The sequence below is a fragment of the Argiope bruennichi genome, chromosome 9 (genome assembly GCF_947563725.1).
Source record: "Argiope bruennichi chromosome 9, qqArgBrue1.1, whole genome shotgun sequence".
NCBI lineage: Eukaryota > Metazoa > Arthropoda > Arachnida > Araneae > Araneidae > Argiope > Argiope bruennichi.
In genome coordinates, this window is record NC_079159.1 from 951,984 (window position 1) to 970,591 (window position 18,608).

Sequence of the window (18,608 nt, forward strand, 5' to 3'; positions counted from 1 at the left end):
AAAAAAAAAATACATATAATTTATTTCAAAACATTGTGTTATTTTCATAGACAGTTACGTTTTACAATTAGATGACTGAAATGTACCATCAGAATCTGCTGGTTCTGCTTTTATAGAAAAAGAATCTTCGATTCTCACATAGACAGCAAGAAATTTGTCACCTTTGTTTCTGGATACCTTCTTAGCTTCTTCTGAGCTTTCAAAAATTTTATCAACAACAGGATCTTTAGCCTAAAATTGTGGAGAAAGCATAAAATATCAAAAAAATCTCAAAAATGCTGCATCTCAATATAATTATATAAAAAATAATTATAGTGTAATATTTTATATATCCTAACATTTATAGTATAATATTATATATATATATATATATATATATATAATGTTTCCATAATAAAGCTTACATATTTTCAATTGAAAATATTTTTTATTATAAAAAAAGAAAACAATTTCCTAAATTTGATAATTCAAATCTATTTCATGATTCTTGGAACTACATCTCTACTTTCATATTTAAGAAAAATAGAAAAATTAGAGATTAATAACAGAGGCAGTTTGGCCATTAAGACTCCTAACATGCAGCACACTGAAAAAAAAAAGCTGCATTTTCGTTTTTCATCTACTTTACGATATTTTTCCAACCTGGAAATCTCCTCTCAATGGAAAAATTGGAGGGGGGGGGGCGAAGAGACAAAAGAAAATGAATCAAATAAGCAAGAGAAGAACAGGTCTATAAAAGTTTATAACGTATATGACTGATTGATTGATCTGACATTCAAAGCAATCATTTTAGCTCTTTGAATTTAGAAATATTATAACTACAGTTTGATCAGATCTGGTTATAAGCTTTAAACTAAAAGCTTCTGTTCTTTCAATTTTTTATTTATTTATTATTATTATTATTATTTTCCTGCTTTCTCAGATTGGTTAGTTATAAATTCTGGTTTTATTATTTGTTGATTCAACATAAGCCTATTAATTTTATTAAATATTCATTTTCTTTTATTAAAGACTCACTCATCAAAAAAAAAGGTATGCAGACAATTTTCAAAAATGTTAATCAGATGAAATTTTTTATAAAGAAAGATCAATTGTGATTAATTTATATAAAAAAAACAATGAAAGTTACAGATCTTCAAAAAAAAAAAAGCTTTCACAGGACAAAAAAAAATTGAATATAAAGCTATAAATTGTTCTATGTAAGGATTCATATAAAAATCTTTGAACTGGAAAATCTGGTTTTAGTAAAAATTTCAATACCAGATTTAATTCTAAGAATGGTTAATAATATGGTTGTAATTTAAAAAAAATGCATTATTTTTATTTCTCAATTTTACTCATTTTTGATGATTATATTTGCTGTAATAACTAAGTGAGTATGATGAAACAAGTAGAAACATGACCAATTATATTTGATAAACCGTAGTACACCAATATTTCATATTTAATAGAATTTGAATTTCTTTTTAAATTTATTTATTTGGCATTTGGAGTAATAAATTTTTTCCACTGAACTACCTGCAGTACTAGGTATTTGCCCACTTTGAAATCTGCCATTTTAACTGCCGTCTCATTGATAAACCAAAAAAATACTTGATCATAAAATCTTCTATATAATCAATCGCTAAATACTTTTTTCCAAAAACAATATTTGAGAAAAATTGTAGATTTGCAATTAAGAAATAGGGCAATTCCACATTTTAGAATATAAAAATTTGAGAATCTGCGCCCACAATCAACTCTGTTAGTACATTTAAACCCAAAGCAATTGAACACTAGTGTTGTCACTAAGAAACTAAATCACCAATGAATTACATTTATGATGTGCAACAATATTTAAATAGCTTCAATTTATCAATCATTTTCCTCTGCAGATTTTAGTACTTTATAATACCATGTTTCTGAATGCAATGCACAGTTATCTCAAGTTCTTTCATTTTCATGAAGAAAATAAAAATTATAGTAAATAAAATATCTTATCCCCTACACAATTTTTTATTTTGAATTAATTTTCATGGACTGAAATTTTTAGAATGAAGTCTATTTAAAAGATCAGATGAATAATTAAACAGAATTTTTTTAGAATATATTTTATTTATTTGTCATTGAATGATTTTGCTTTGTGATATTTTTATTTATTACAAATTTTAATCAAAAATGTGTATGCATTAAATTAATAAGTAAAGCTAAATTCAGCATTTTTTTTTAAATTTCAACAAAATAATAAAATTAATTGCAACTAGAGTATATTATATATATATATATATATATATATATATATATATATATATATATATATATATATATATATATATATATATATATATATATATATATATATATATATATATATGTAGTGATTACTTTTCTTTTCATAACTTCAAAGCTCTTTTCAAAAATTAAAAATTTTTTACTTTTTTCATTATAGTTCATGAATTTTTCGAATAATTTAAACTTTTAAATCATAATTTCGATTATAATTTTTAATTATAAATCACAAATTAAAAATTTAACCTTTTTATTATTATGTTTAAAACCATTTTAGAGAATATAATTTTCTATAATATTAAGAAATAGTTATATTTGTTCCCAAACATATTTGCATCAATTGATATTTACTAAGTAGTACATTCCTAATTGAAATTAATGAGCTTTCAACTGAAAATAATTTTTCCTTTTAAATGAATATAGATTGTTTAAAAATGGCAGCCCAATGAATAAAGCATTATGATGAAATTCTTACTAATTCATCCTCAGGGATTTTTTGAAAAAGAGGATGTGCATCCAAATGTTTTACCATCCACTCATGAAGTTCTTTCACATCTGTAATTGTATATAAAATACCCTAGAAAACAAAATAAAAATAATAGTTAACATTTCAAAGTCACTATGGTAAAATTCATAAATAAGTGCCTTCAAGGAATTAATTTTAAGAAATAATCGAAATCTCCATGGTATCAGTGTTATGGAGATGTCAAAGAATAAGATGAAGAAAATCTATGCAGATTTTTGTAAAAGTCAGCCAAAATAAGTCAGCTATTCTAGAAAAAGTTCATTGAAAAATTTAATTAATTCTTAGCTAATCATATTTGTGTTTACTATTTTAACTCTTAACAAATAAAGAAAGCTAATAAAGATTTCTCTCCCTTTTTTTTTTTTTTTTTTTTTTTATGAATATTGCACAATTTGTTTTTTTATCATGATAGCTGATATGATTTTTATTAAACACAATAAAGTTTGTTGTTATATTATGCAGAGCAATACATTTTTTTTTTTTGTTACTGAAATAATTTAAGTTTTTGAATATGCTGCTTTCAAATTTGTAAACAGTTTTCTCCATTTCCTCTCTTTTTTTTTTTTTTTTTTTTTTTTTTTAACTTTAGTGTAACTGAATTATAAAACATCAAGAACTTTAGACAGCAAGGTTGTTTCTCAAACAAAAGAATTATTTGAAAGGGGAAAAAATATTAATATTTGTTTTCATACGAAAATTCCTGTGGGGGATAATTACACAACATTATAGTACCTTTAGTCGTGGAAAAGTTTATGAATATCAATAAGTAATTTGTATGGACATTAAATTGGTTAACTATCCCCTGGAACAGCAAAGGAACCACATGTAATATTCTTGTTTCTTGTATTTAAGAAAGAGTAGAATCAAATAATACTAACAGATAACAAAATATGATCTGTTAGAGAGAATATTGCTTGCTGGAAACAGTTTGCAGGTTCAAGTGCTAAAAATAGCACAACAATCAATCTTCCAAACAAGACACGATAAGTAAAAGTTAAAATCATATTTGTTTTCGGCACACATGAATACCTGTAACTCAGTTTAAAAATTCCCGGTATCAAAACTTGATATAAGTTATTTACTCTTTTCTAATAAAGTTTAGAATTATAAGCAAACTTTCATATGTATACCAAAAACTCAATTTTAATAAAGAAAAATAAATATATATTTTTAAAACTTTGAATGATAAAGGGATATTAAACAGAAAGAAAAAAAAAATTCTACTTTTTTTCTTTCTTTTTTTTTAAATTTTAAATCGAATATACTTCCATCTTTAAAATACATATTTACTTTAGGTTTCAAATATCTACCTTAAAATACATACTTAATTTAGGTATCAATTATCAATTTCAAAACAATCAATTTCTTTTTTAAATATATGTAATGATGTTACTACATGAAATAACTTCTAGCAACCTAGAAAAGTTATTATCTTTACTTACAATAAAGGTTGTGTGTGTGTGCTGCTATTATACAGGTTTGATCATCTAACCTAGAACTACCAAACTAGGTACATATATATTTTAAAAAGTAGAAATAGCAACATGAAGCATTTTTTAAAAATTTTATTTAGAATTTTAAGACCTTGAAAATTAAGTTTTTTTTTTTTCAGATAATTTTTACAAATATTAACATGGTTTTTTCATCACCTTAAAAGCTAAAAATTTACCTTTTCAATTATGTCAATTTTTTGCCATTAATTTTTTTCTATTTGTAATCAATCTTTAATAAATATTTTAAACAAATTTTTCAACACAAATACAAAGATACATAAGAATTCTGAAAGAATATTTAAACAGATTCAAATGATAACACAAAACATAAAAATTCTGGAACACCAAAGTTATTGATAAAAGTCGGTATTAAAGTTGCACATATTTTTCATTTTTATTATTTAATCTGAATTACTATAGATATTAATACAAAAAATAATGAATTGTGAAAAATAATGAAACTTCTGTCAACACAAATCATTACTAGCAAAGGTAATTTCAGGAAAACAAGCAACATATTTATTTAATTCTGAGAAGAATCTGTAAAATATTTAAATTTAGATTTAAAATATTATTAACATGAAAAAAAAATGCCAAATTTATGTTGTTTTATGTTAGAAATTAGATTACATATTAAAAGATAAAATTAGCAGAGTGCAAAATTTTTTTAAAGAATTTTAAGCAAACTGGCAGAAAAAAAAAGAAGATGCAAAGTAAAATGAACAGAAAGGCATAAGGCTTCTAATATATGATAAATTACATTATGAATTATACCTATCAAAATTTGAAGCCTAAAAATATTTTGTTGAAAAGGCTATTAAGATTAAGTTGCACAAAATATTTAATTGAAATGAAGCAACATTTAATCCTAGCATGTAAGTTAGTCACTAAAAACAGCTAGTATGCAACAAAACCAATGAATCTGCATTGAAAATATTCAGAAATTTTTTCAATGACCTATGTCTTTAATAAAAAATTTTCTTGTAATATGAACGAGTACAGTTACATATGACATTTTAATGCAAATATAGAAAGAGACAGTGCATTTAAAAAAAATCTATATGAAAACAAATGTATAAAATGATTTTGTGTATAATAATTCAATACAGCTTTAAAGTAATAATTTCATATTGCATTTATAATTGTATACTAATAAATAATCCAAGATAACTATACTGAAACAAATTGAAATATGAATATGATGGTTGAGTGTAACTTCTGGGTAAGAGTTACAACAAAGACAGTATATTTAAAAATAAACTTGTAATGAACATAATACTTAATTACCACTTAACAACCGAGCAATTATAAGTAACCTTTCATAATTTATTTGTTAGTTGCAAAGCTGTTATTATGATGGTAATATTAATTTATACTTAAAAATATCTCATTAATACAAAATTGATATAATGCATAAAAAATACATTAATAATATATTACTGTTGGAACTTTAATCTCAATATTACTGCTGTATCTTTAAACACAACTTTAAACTTCTTGAAGATATCAAAAATATCATTTTTATTATGAAGCTTTAAAAAGTATATGATTGCAAGTGACTTTATTTTCAAATTAATCATTTGATCAAATAGTTCTAAGAAAAAAAAATTTTTAAACAAAATAAATAGAATTTCATTATTGCTTTGCAAATAATTATAGGATTTTCTTTTCTTTTTTTTGTAAGTAATTTATAATTTGAATTGAATTCATATAATTGTATTGTAAGTGATAATGTAATAAACATTTTGATAATACATTGAAAACTAAATGAGCAAATTTAGTATTCAAAATTTTCATTCAATTTATAAAAATAAAACAAATTATATGAAAGGACATAAAAGGAATCTGAAAGGGGGGAAAATTACCGAAAACTAATAATTTTTTAATATAATAATTGAAACTAAAAGACATTTATTCTTAGAACATCAAGGAAAAAAAATTTGCAAATAAAACTAAATAACTATGTTGTAATCTGATAGGTGAAAGTTCAGTTCAAGTTACAATTTCTAATAAATATGATGACTTACTTTCAGCTTCTCATTCATAGTAACATAACAATAATCTTTCGACATAAATACATCTTAGATAAGACATTAGTTACCTGCTTATAAAATGTTGGACATTGTTATATTAATTTTGTGGAAATGTAATTGAAAACACCGAGCATGTTGCTTGACAATTGTAAAATACTTACCCTAACGCGAAGCACATAAGCATATTCAGATAAAAGCTGAGTACTAATTATTCTCCATTTGTGCTTTTTTGCTTTAAAATGGGGATCAGGAAATAAAAAGAACATCTTGCTCAACTAAAGAATAAAATGAATATAATCAGTATTATTATTTTAATTTTATAAATTATAAACATTTCCAATTCATTGCAGATGAGCAGACTAACATATACCATATATGCAGGTATTATTATGATTATTAAATAGGCAGCTGCCTAGCTTTTCAACTTTGGGAGTCAAGTCCCCCCCCCCTCCCCTTTTCTTGAAGTATATGAAAAATTTAATTTTGTGCTTTCATTCAATTTATAAAAGCCCAAAATCACAAATTCATTCAAATCAAAACTGAGCATTATTAAAATTGTGGAACATTCCAAAATATTTACAACTAATTACTATTTGCAAGTTTTCTATCATGTTATTTTATATTTCTAAAATAGTATGATGTTTTAATAGATCAAAAACATTCAAACCTATAATTAAATACAATTTCAACTATGTTATAAAAAACTTTTAAATTATATTGTATCGCATAATTTTTAAAATTTAATATATATATAAGATCAACTCTCAAAAAATTATATATATATATATATATATATATATATAATTATTGAAATCAACTCTCATGAAAGTACATGCACACCAGACGCCTTTTCAAATATATCGGAAATGCCATGCAATATCCAAATAAAAAATATTAGAGCATTAGAAATTACCAAATCACTTTCCAGAAACCAAATTTTAAGATGAAATTAGTAGAAATTTTCAAAATAGAATATGGTTTTTAATTTGAGTGCAGTATAGTTATTTTTAATTTTTCAGTTCTATTATTTAATTTTCATTTAAAAAAAGCAGCTTAAATATATTCAATAAGAATCATATTTATCATGCAGTATTCATGTCTAAACAATACACTTATAACACATTTATGCATATAAAAAAGTTCAATTATGCCATGCATACAATTATTATTCAAAATACCTCAGCAATAAATTCAGAATTTTATTAAAAGAATTCACAATGCAATATAGTATTGCAATACATAAAATATTAAAAGAAAGAGCTAATATATAGGAAAATGTTATTATCTTCCACACTTTTCCAAAATCTAAAAAAATAAATATTTTTAAAATTCTTAAATATTTATATAAAATATATCTCAATCTAAAAGAAATATATTCTAAAAAGTAAAAAACAAACCTACTTGTCCCTTTTTAAAAAAGTTTGGGAGATATTTCATTGCATTTGACCTAAGACAAGCAATATTTTCATATTTCCCAGGATTTTGTATTCGCAAAGCTTTGATACGTTCCTGAACATAATCTGAGACTTTTACACGAATCTCCAAACCCAGCATTAGTGTATCAGGGAATATAGGTGATAACTCAACTACAATAGATCAGAAAAGAAACATAAATAGTATGTAATAAATTATAATTTAAATAAATAAGGTTTAATAATACATAGCACATTTTCTTAGTAAAATATTACTTCTCAAACTTATACTGCAAACAAATAATTTTTTTCTCCTTTTTTTTCTTTTAATCTTCTTTTGTAATACAGTTTTTTCATTTCTCACAAAAGTCAATATGTAGTAAAAAAAATGATAATAAAGAGGCGAGCTTTCAAAATATATATGAATAACAAAATACAAAACTGAAATGAAAAAGAACACAGCATAAAAATAATTGCATTTAAACTGCAGAATTTGTTCTGTAGTCAAACTTGAACATTAAAATAGCACTGAATAAGATTATGGTCATCATAAAGGTTGGCAAGATTGTAGCTAAACTAATGATGACATTTTTTTTTATTCTTATCAAATACAATAAGTTATCCCAATATTTAAATTAAAATAACAAAAAATCTTCAGCACATGAATAACTCAAAATGTTGCGATGAATCACACTTCAGCAATTTTGCAGTAAATACATAAGCAAAGAGAATATTTAAAAAAGATTCATTGCTTTAAATATTATCCATAAAATATAGTATTAATTAAAAACTTATTACATTATTTTGAATGCATTCATTATTTTAATACAATTTATTTTAGCTGCTTAAATTCAAAAACATATGAAAAATTTAAAAATCAAATTATAGTACTGCATTTTATTTTTGTTTTAGTGTTAAAAATACCAAAAATTCCAACAACTGATTCTTTGAGATAGATTCATAAAGCATCGCAATAATGAAATGCTGACCCATTTCTGAAAACATTTTAAGATACAAATGGTTTTGCAAAATGGTTTAATTTTTTTTTTTTTTTTTTCGCTGGACAGTAAAAAAAAAAAAGTCCTGATGCAATATTTTCCACAAAGTCATCCATTAATCATGAAATGTAATTTAATTTTGTACAACATAAACTCCGAATTCATCAAATGGTAGTTCATTCTAAAAAGCCTTCTTAAGTGTTATATCTGACATTTTATGTAAAAAAAAAGAAAAAAAAAAAGTCAAAATCCAATCTTAATACATTTTTTTTTAATGATTGCAACCAACTCACATCATAAATATATGAATAAAATTTAGATACCTCCTAAAATTCTGAAATTATGTCACATAAGATATTAAATATACTATATAAAAATATTTTTAATAACGATCTTCTTCTTATACATAGTACAATTTTGTTTCTCACATTAAGATAATTGAAATTAGAACAAAATATAATTTTATAGTACAGTATTACTCAACATTTATGTCATAATATATGCAATAATTTTTATTCATTCCTTAGAGTGTCATTGTTCATAATGCACTAAAATTCTAAAGTTTACATCTATGCTTATCATGATGCCGGATTGTTCAAATGGAAGGGGGCAATGTCATAGTAAAAATGCTGTTTTAATCTACCACAAATAAATGAAGTCATCATGGCAAAATGACCAAACCAAAAAATTATAGTCAGGTCTTTAATATGAAATTTCCACTTTTCCTCAAAATCAAATGTGTGATGATGCATCACTTTTACGTTGGAAAGAATTTGAATTATGTTTGAAAGAAAACGAAGTTTTAAAGAATGTGCAACACATTATTTTTAAAAACCCTTCTTTCCAATAGGGGATACTTATCTGAAAAAAGTAGTGAAAATATAATATTTTACAGTTTCGATAAAGTTTATCTCAATTTATACAATTATTTCTTTGTTCCTTTGAAAAGCACAAAAGAAAGGTAATAGAATTACTTTATTTAAACAAAAGACTTGTTTTTTCATAACAACAAATAATAAAAAAAACATAATAAGCATTTTACAAAAAAAAAAAAAAATGATAAATTTTTTCTTTAAAAAAAAATTACCCAGTAATCCACCATATCCACACCCTATGTCAGCAAACTCTACTTTGGCTTCAGAATTTTTGGAATCCTCCCCAAAATACATAGGATACAAAGGAGCCCAATTCATATGATCTGGAGTCAAAGGGCTGAGAGAAAATTAAAATTAGTGTAATACTGTATGAATTAATACAATTGCATGAAAGAATTTATTTGCTAAACTTTTTCTTTTGCTTTGATTTACTACTATTTCAACTTCATGTTAATCTTAGAAATCTTACATGAAACAAACATGTTTTACTATCAAAATTTTACAGAAATATTTTAAAAAAAATAAAAATAGCATTACTCCAAAAACAATTGCAAATGAATGAAAAATGCTAATTTTCTATGTATAAAAGTGTAATTCAACTTTTTACCCTAAGGTAAAAATGTTTACAAATAAATTAAAAATGATAAGTCTGTATAAAAATTGTAAGCTTTTAACTTACTAATCGAAATTATGATCAGCTATGGGATTTGAATGCGCTCTTTGTCGATAATATCTTTTCTGTGGTAAGTGAACGTTTTCCATTTTTTTTAAGTGATAAAATTATGCTGAACTCAAACAAGGCAGTGGTACATGTGCCGCAATTTTCAACTTTTTGTTTGTCAACAAAAAGAAAAGGCTTTCTTGATTGATGCCAGATTATTTTACTAAATACTATATTTAAAAAAAATTGTCACAACACGGTTGAAATTGTTTTAATGATTAACTATTTATCTCAATAATAATGATAGTATATAAATGAAATAAAAAAATTACTTGAAGTCTGATCATTATACATAAGGCATGATCAAAAATATAATTTTTTCTACCATTCCAATCTAAACTCTAAAATTTTCAAAAATCTAATTTTCTCACAAGTTAACAGGATCAAAAGGGTTTGCCATAATAAAAATTCCTATATTGAAGCATCAAACAACCTAATTAAAAATTTAATTAAAAATGAATTTCCAAGAAATTATTGTAATGTCAATTTTTTAAGTAAACAAGGTATGGTTTGGGATTAATCCTTTAGCTTAAATAAAAATAGATCTTTCCTTGCATATTAGATCACTCAATAGATGGCGCTGGGAGCCTACAATTTCTTACCTAATTTACCGTTACTGTTTTTTAAAAGCGGGTGTCACAATCGATAGCTTAAAAATTTCCTTGACTGCTAATGGTAAGTTCTTGCCTTTCTTTTTTCCGTTAGTGCTATTTATGATATTTTTGTTTATATTGTTAATTTTGTTATTGTATTTTTACTTTGTGGTGGTTATTTTCTTCTAATTTGTTGTTTTGTATTTTCCTTTCTGTTAAAATGGTATATCTCTTGGGCCTAATTTCAGGGGATTTTCGGGTCACGAGGAATCATTATTAGACTTTGTCTGGATTTCCTCACAGAAAAAAATCCCTTTCTTTGAATCTCTGCCTGAGGGTGACCCTTGAAAAAGTCTTCTGGCCGGATTCTTTTACTCTTGGCCCTAGTTGGCTCTAAGATAAAAACAAGAGGCACTCCCCCTTAGGCTTAAATCGGCTGTCTGAGTTCAAACAGCGGGCTTTTCCGTGGCATGTGCCATAAGTAACAGCAACAATATTGAATAGCGCCGCTTGCTTCCATCATTCTAAACTGAGGACGGATTTTGATGCAATGGGGTCAATTCACGATCACGTGACATGTATCAAACAAACCGCTTCTGTTCAATTATCAACCGTTCTGCGCATGTCGGGATGCCTGCCGATAACGTTGATGAAAGCATTGAAGTTGAACGTTACACTAGCCGAATAATTATTAAAAACTACTGATTTTTTTAAAAAAAAGAAATCAATATTTTGAATTATTTTCTTCAAATTTTCGTAGTAATGAAATTTTATTTCTGATATTAAAATTTTAATTAGTATTTTCAATGCAATTATTGTTTTTGCATAATTAATTAATATCGCTTTTTAATTAATTTGGTGCTATTTTATTCTTTACTTTCCCCATATCTTTTTTTTAAAAGTAATTATTACTCTTAGATAAGTTAAGATTTTGAAGCTTACTAATAAAATTATTACTTTTTTTTCTTCTTATGCAATGATTTTTTATTAAAACTGAGACTTTGATGTTTTTAGTTTCCTCAGAGAAAAGAACATGAAACTCAAATTTGTATATATTGAATAAATTATGTTTATAATTTCAAATTATGAAATGTACAAGGTATAAATACCATTTTTTAATCCATTCAACTTATGAATCAGTTATTTCATTTTAATTTGTAGAAATCATTAATGGACAAGAAAACAAAATGACACCTTCATAATTTTTATTTACACATTACAAAAAACATAGATAAAATACATATAATAATTATTTGAAAAAATATAAAATGGATGTTTCAATCATTTTCCACTCATCTTTTTTAAAAAAACTCAAAAACTTTTTATTGACATTTGTTTTTCTAGACACAATGAATGTAAACATAGCATGAAAAGAATGTCAAAGTAAATGATGAAATCAGTTTTATTCAACAAACATCCTAGATACTAAACAACAGTTTTTTTAATCACCAATAAAAACATAAGGTTGAGCAATATACTTTTAAAGCAGAACATTTATGAAATGTATTTTAAAATGCTAAAGTTACATTGATAAAAATTACATTGAATGAATATCGTAAAATAAAACAAACAATACAGTAAATTTAATAAACAGGAATTAGGTCATGATATATAAGTTAAATAGGATATAAAGAGGAGTTGGAAAAAACGCTTTTATGCTTTTACAGAGTTTTATGATTCAAAATCCATATGTTAAAAAATCAGAAAAAAAAAAAAGAGTGAAACATTCATGTAGCAATGAAGTTGGAAATAAAAAATATATAATAAATTTTAGAGTTTTTCTTAAACAATTTCTGAAAATATTATCGCATAAAAATGTTTTACATCAATTTAAAATTTAAACAAATGGTAATGATAATTTCTAATGATATCAGTTTAATTGTAGCTCAAATTTTTCCTAAATTTTAGAAATGTTTTATTATTTATTTTTGCATAATTTTCTACAACAAAGATAATTTTTGTCTTAAATTCTACTAATTTTCATTGCTCTGTCCAATATTTAATCGCGCCACTTGCTTCCATCATTGAAAACTAAGGAGGACGGACTCTGGTTTAATATCTTTGTTGTTGACATGGCTACTAATAATGACAATGAATGTGTAAGAGTGAGTCAAAATATTGAACCTCAAAATGGTTGAAATTTTATGGCACAAATGATTCACGTTTGTGGATCTCAGGACTAAAAAGGTTACAATATTACACATCAAATTATTAACTTCTTTGATCAATCAAATTATTAACTTCTTTAATCAAATATTTAACACTAGTTTTTAAACATTGTTATCATCCCAACTCTGTTTAGCATGTAATTCCACTCTGTAAATAATTGCTCAATCGCCACGGTGGTCGTGTCATTTCAGCAGATTGTTACAGAAAAGCAATGACTCAGGATTTTATCTCTTGGGATACTCTCGCATCCCTTTGCTACTCACTCTCCCCGCCACACATTCGCCTGCACTGCAAATCGAAACTAATAGCATCCATGAGTCAAGGATATGATGTGCGCGAATGTGTGAGTGAGTAAGTATGCATACGTTGGCACTCTATAGAACAGACTGTTAAATAATTACCACATTTGGAAAGGATACACTTTAGAAGGAAAGAATGTGTACGTCGGAGCAATTTTCTTTGAAATTTTATGCAAAACTTTGGCGGGAAAAGTCAAAATTTGGTATAATTTGGAGGGGAACTGTTGAAAATATTGCAACACAAGAATTTTTATTCCATCTTAAAACTGAAATAATTTTCGTTTTTTGGTGATACCAGATTAATAGTCGTGCACATTTTTCTCGACTTTGAACAGTTTCCTCAAATATTTTTTTCTTCACGTAATTACCAATTGCACTAAAATTCAAACAGTTTTTCATTGTTCGATCAAATATAAAATCATACAATTTTCTACCACAGTTAAAAACCAGAGATTCTGTTTAATATCTGTGTAGTTTACAAGAGAATAAAAAAGTGAAGTCAAGGCACCGCGAAATTTAGATGATAGATGAATTGCACATTTGCGCCTATCATGATGTTATGGAACTTGACTCATTCGGATGGCTCACATGCAGAACAGAGCAGGCGTAAGAGTACTAAAATAGAATGGCTTTGATCGCTGTCACAATTAAGTGAAAATTACTTTCTTGGGGGAATCAAGATCAGAAATTTTCTGATGGGGATTTTTAAAAACTTCGCCAGTTTAGCTGGAAAATAATACATAAAATCAATTAATTTCGCATTAAAATTGAGGTGATTCAATATTCAATAACTTGATAATTTAATTATAATAAGTAATTCATTACATTAATTAGTTATTTGTATGAGTCGGAAAATAAGAATTGTGCGCTCAAACAACAGAGAATAATAGAAAAGACGAATTAGTAACATCCTCTCAAATGACATGTACCGCGTTGATATCGGGAAAAAAATTTCACATTATTATTTAAATTTTATCAATTTACACTTATAATGAAGCGCAATGTGTGTGTGTGTGTTGGCGTTCTACAGGCCATACCGCTCGGCTTACAGCTACGAAATTTGACAAGTATATAGCTTGGAGGCCGGGAATATGCACCTCCGAGCCATTTTTTGAATTTTTAATTGGAATTTTAATTAATTAAAACTTCAGCGAAATTTCGGCGGTTTTCCACTATAACTTCCAAAAAAATTACAGCACAAAATTGATTTCTACATCATATTGAAGTTCAAAAAATAATCTCTTTAATGATACCAATGCTTTAACCTATAAATTAAGTTTCAACTTAAAAATTTTTTTTTATAGTAATACTAGTTGACCCGGCAAACATTGTTCTGCCTTATAAATTATTTCTAGTGAATATTTTGGTTGTTAACGAATGTATTGTAAGTGTGTAGGGATGAGATCTATGACAGAAAGAGGAATGGAGCACTGTAGACGATGATCGCCGATAAAAACAAACAAACAAACAAAAAAGCACCAACCATTCATTTTCTCAATACAATGTATTTCATTAACGTAACGAACATATACAGATCTCTTAAAAGTTAAACGTAAAGTGAAAAAAGTAATATATTTTTTGTCCTAAAGTATAAAAACGAAATAAAGAAAATCAGTTTCATTTCGAAGAGCAATTGAGTGTACGATATTTTTTCTCAGTCCGTCTTTAGCCAACACAAATAAGCTCGATGGTTTGTCCACGTGAGAACATGCCACGTGTGAAAAACATGGTGTGCCCAAATCTAAGCCTCAAACAGACATCGTTTGGCCTTGCGACTTATTGATTGTCACTGCGAATGCGAAACTAATAGGAAATTGAACGCGTTTGAATTCGATTGGCACGTCTGTGAGAATCATTGGAATTCGTGGCAGCAAAACATTTTCGGCTCGGAATTTGCCATTCCAAATGGTGGCTTCGATAACGTTTTTCATCAATTTTTTAATGACCAATCGCTTGTCATTGCCCAGCCATGGTGGGTTCAAATTCCGAAGTAAAATAACCGAAGATCCAACTTTCAGTCGTAGAAGGTGTGATGACATGCCTGGCAAATCCAGTGAGTTCAAAAACTCTGTTAGATAATTTACAGCTTCGTAAGCATCGCAAACTGTATCGATCAATTTGTATGATACCAAGTCACCTGGCAACGACTGCTGTATCTTGAAGTTTAAATCGTCGACGTCCATATTTTTTGCTACCAAAATGGCTCTTTCTGCCAGCCACGCATGATTTATGTATTGTGTGCGTGCATCGGGAAATATGCGGTCAAAGAGAGCATTTTGCAAATCAACGATAGTGCAGAGATGAGTGGGCAATTTTATGCATCCAGTATTTTCATAGACAGCAACTTTTCTATCACCGATATCTAACAATTGGTCCGAGAATGTGTCAGCAGATGGATCTTGTAGCATTTGGACGCGCATGCTTATTTTTAACTGGACTTTTTCAACATTACGCCACAGTGGGAGGATTTCAAGCAAGCGTTGATCTCATCAGCGTACGTTGAACTTACGCTGATGGGGATACAGGGTAGGGGACACCCTAATTGCCTAGCGTTATGAAATATACTTTACGACGTATTCTCATACCTATCAATACACATAAAAAATTTCATACAAATTGGTTGAGCCGTTTCGGAGGATTACGAGCATCTTATATATTAGATTTTATTACTATAATTTTACTGTATATTTACTGCAAAATACGGTTGTTGTTTTTTTACATAGATAAATGTAAGAATATTTTTGAAATTTATTATAGAAGAAAAACTGTGTAAATATAAACGGGTTCCAAAGGAAACGTTGTTTTTCGAATTTTAAAGTAATTAGGAGATAAAGACGGTAATTAAATTTCCAAATGAAAATCTGAAGCACCGTCTTCTTATAATTAGCTTTCATTACCCAAAAATACCAGATTTGGTAGCTCCAGTCGCCATACGTCGGTGTTGCTACATAATAGAATTCACAGACAGTATGCTGAATTGTAAACCTTATCATGTTAGTAAGAAAAGCATTAAATATATTCGTTAATATCTATAAAAAAATCACATATATTTTTTTTATATTGATACTGATATGCTAGATAAAGTTCGTGTACTGGACATTCCTCGCTCTCCGAGCATAACAATGGTTAAAAGGATATTTCCACTTATTAAAATATTTAAGTTTGAAGAATAATGTATGCCAGGACACCTTTCAAAACATTTTCTGTGTTCATAAAAATATAAAAAGTTTATTTCGCCAGTTGGGCAGATTGGAAACTTTATAATTACTATCAAGAAGTTAAGTCTATATTAAATGATTAAATAAAACTTTTCATTAATGAATTCAATTTATCTTTTGCAATCATGTATGCAATTCTATAATAATAAAATTTGGGAAAGTGAAATCGAAAAAATTTGTTCAAACCAAAACTTTCTAATCTACGAATAAAATGGGTTCCACTTAAAATATATCTGATTTATTAAAATCGATTGTCGCTATTTAACCTCATTTACTTTTCATTATTTTTTAAGTGAGTAAAAAGTTGCATTCTTTGTTCATTAATGCAAAAAAAAAAAAAAAAAAAATCTTTTCACTAAAGCAAAATAATCCTTAAAAAATAGAATCATCTTTTATACTTTTATATTTCGATGTGACTCAATTTTAATAATTTTTATTTGTTTGAAAAAATTAATTTAAAGTGTCAATGTTTAATGTATTAGCATGATAAGAGGAAGAAAACAGTTTGAATAATTTCAGTGTAATCAAAAACAAGAAAAAGCCTTTCTTCATTTTCCAAAGTTTCTTTCCGTTTTTTTTTTTTTTTTTAAGTAAGAATCAGGAATCAGAAATAAATATTGACTTCCAAGGTATCCTTTTGATTCATGTTAAGGAGTAAAGTGAAGCTGTATTTGAATTCTATCATTAGAATAAAGTTGCCTTTTATTGCTGTATCACTGTCAAGCGGCTAATTGAATGAAGTCGAATAGGGTTTTCCTTTGTGCATTTGTGTATTATCAAAAATAGAACTGCAATCGAGTTAGAACTGAAATTATGGCAAAGGATTTAATGAAAATGAAAATGATTAGTTATGGATTTCATTAATCAAGAATAAAAATTTCTGATTTTTATTCTTTATTGAACTTTCAGAGCAAAGGGAAACAAACGCTTGCGTTTACCGTTGCTCGGCTTCATTGATGCCAGTTGTAAATGAACTGTGATAAATAAATACTACGCGACTGTTGCCGTGATGGTAAAAGAATGTTATTCTGTGCTCATTTAAATTAATCAAATCAAGAATATTTTGTACTTTATTATTGAAATCTTTATAGATATTTCTTAGTACCAATGGGACTCTAATCTTTAGCCGGATCTGAAACAATAAATGCGCAATGTTGGCTCGTTATTTTTGGAAGCAGGATATGAGGAATTTTACCTTAAAAGAAATGCGTAAGGAATTTCAAAGTTCATTCAAGTTCATACAAAGTTGAATGTAAAATAATAATAAAAAATCTTTTTTTAATAATTCAAACAAAAATCTTAATTTTTTTTTCTTAAATCACGTAAAAAAATAACCAAGGTGTTAAATCTTTTTCTTTTCTACAATGAAATGCAATCGCAACCGATGACACAAATTTCAATAATTTCCTGAAGAGTCTGATGGCTGATTTGATGAAAGGGCCGTGATGTTTTCAAACTGATAACAAAAATATTTTATTACAGTCTTCTCAACTACAAGTCTTGTATTATGATATCTGCAAAAAAATGAAAAAAAAAAAATATGTACACCGTGAAATCTTTTAAAGGAGCAATTTATAAATGCTGATTGTAAAAAAAAATTCTTTTCATTGTCTATAGAAAATAGCTCCAGACTTCGTTCCGCTTTAATTCACCAGAATTTCACTAAACTCTAATTATTTCTTGTAAAATTTTACATATAACTGAATTTCGCATGTTTCGTTTTAATTTGGAAAATATGAATTTAATGTGCTTCAGTTTTCAATAAGATCAAATACCTTTAACTAATCAGAACTGAAGTCCTTATAAATTATAGACAACATTTTCAAATGATCTTTTTGTTTATGTAAACGCATGACTAGCTCAATCTGTGCAATTTGTAATTTTATTTTCTCTGTTTACTTCATTCAAAATATCTTACAATATTTTAATGGTCTGTTAGAAAGTGATGTTTTATCATTTGGATAATTATGAATTCCTTTTTGAAGATCAATCTTTACCAGCTT

General features: G+C 26.5%; 2 protein-coding genes across 2 annotated transcripts in view; one reads left to right on the plus strand and one right to left on the minus strand.

The window, feature by feature from the left end:
- On the minus strand, positions 1-10,464 carry LOC129984117 (tRNA (guanine-N(7)-)-methyltransferase-like). Its single transcript, XM_056093899.1, has 6 exons — positions 10,285-10,464; positions 9,818-9,942; positions 7,722-7,906; positions 6,482-6,595; positions 2,744-2,845; positions 1-231 (listed from the first exon to the last, which is right to left on the minus strand). Exons 1-6 carry the CDS (start codon positions 10,365-10,367, stop codon positions 55-57), a joined length of 786 nt encoding a protein of 261 aa, XP_055949874.1. The 5' UTR covers positions 10,368-10,464; the 3' UTR covers positions 1-54.
- A 486-nt stretch (positions 10,465-10,950) lies between these two features.
- LOC129984624 (uncharacterized) overlaps positions 10,951-18,608 on the plus strand; it is a 36,814-nt gene continuing 29,156 nt past the window's right edge. Inside the window, exon 1 of the mRNA XM_056094546.1 lies at positions 10,951-11,001. The gene's annotated coding sequence lies outside the window, so the exon portion shown is untranslated. The remainder of the gene's footprint in view (positions 11,002-18,608) is intronic.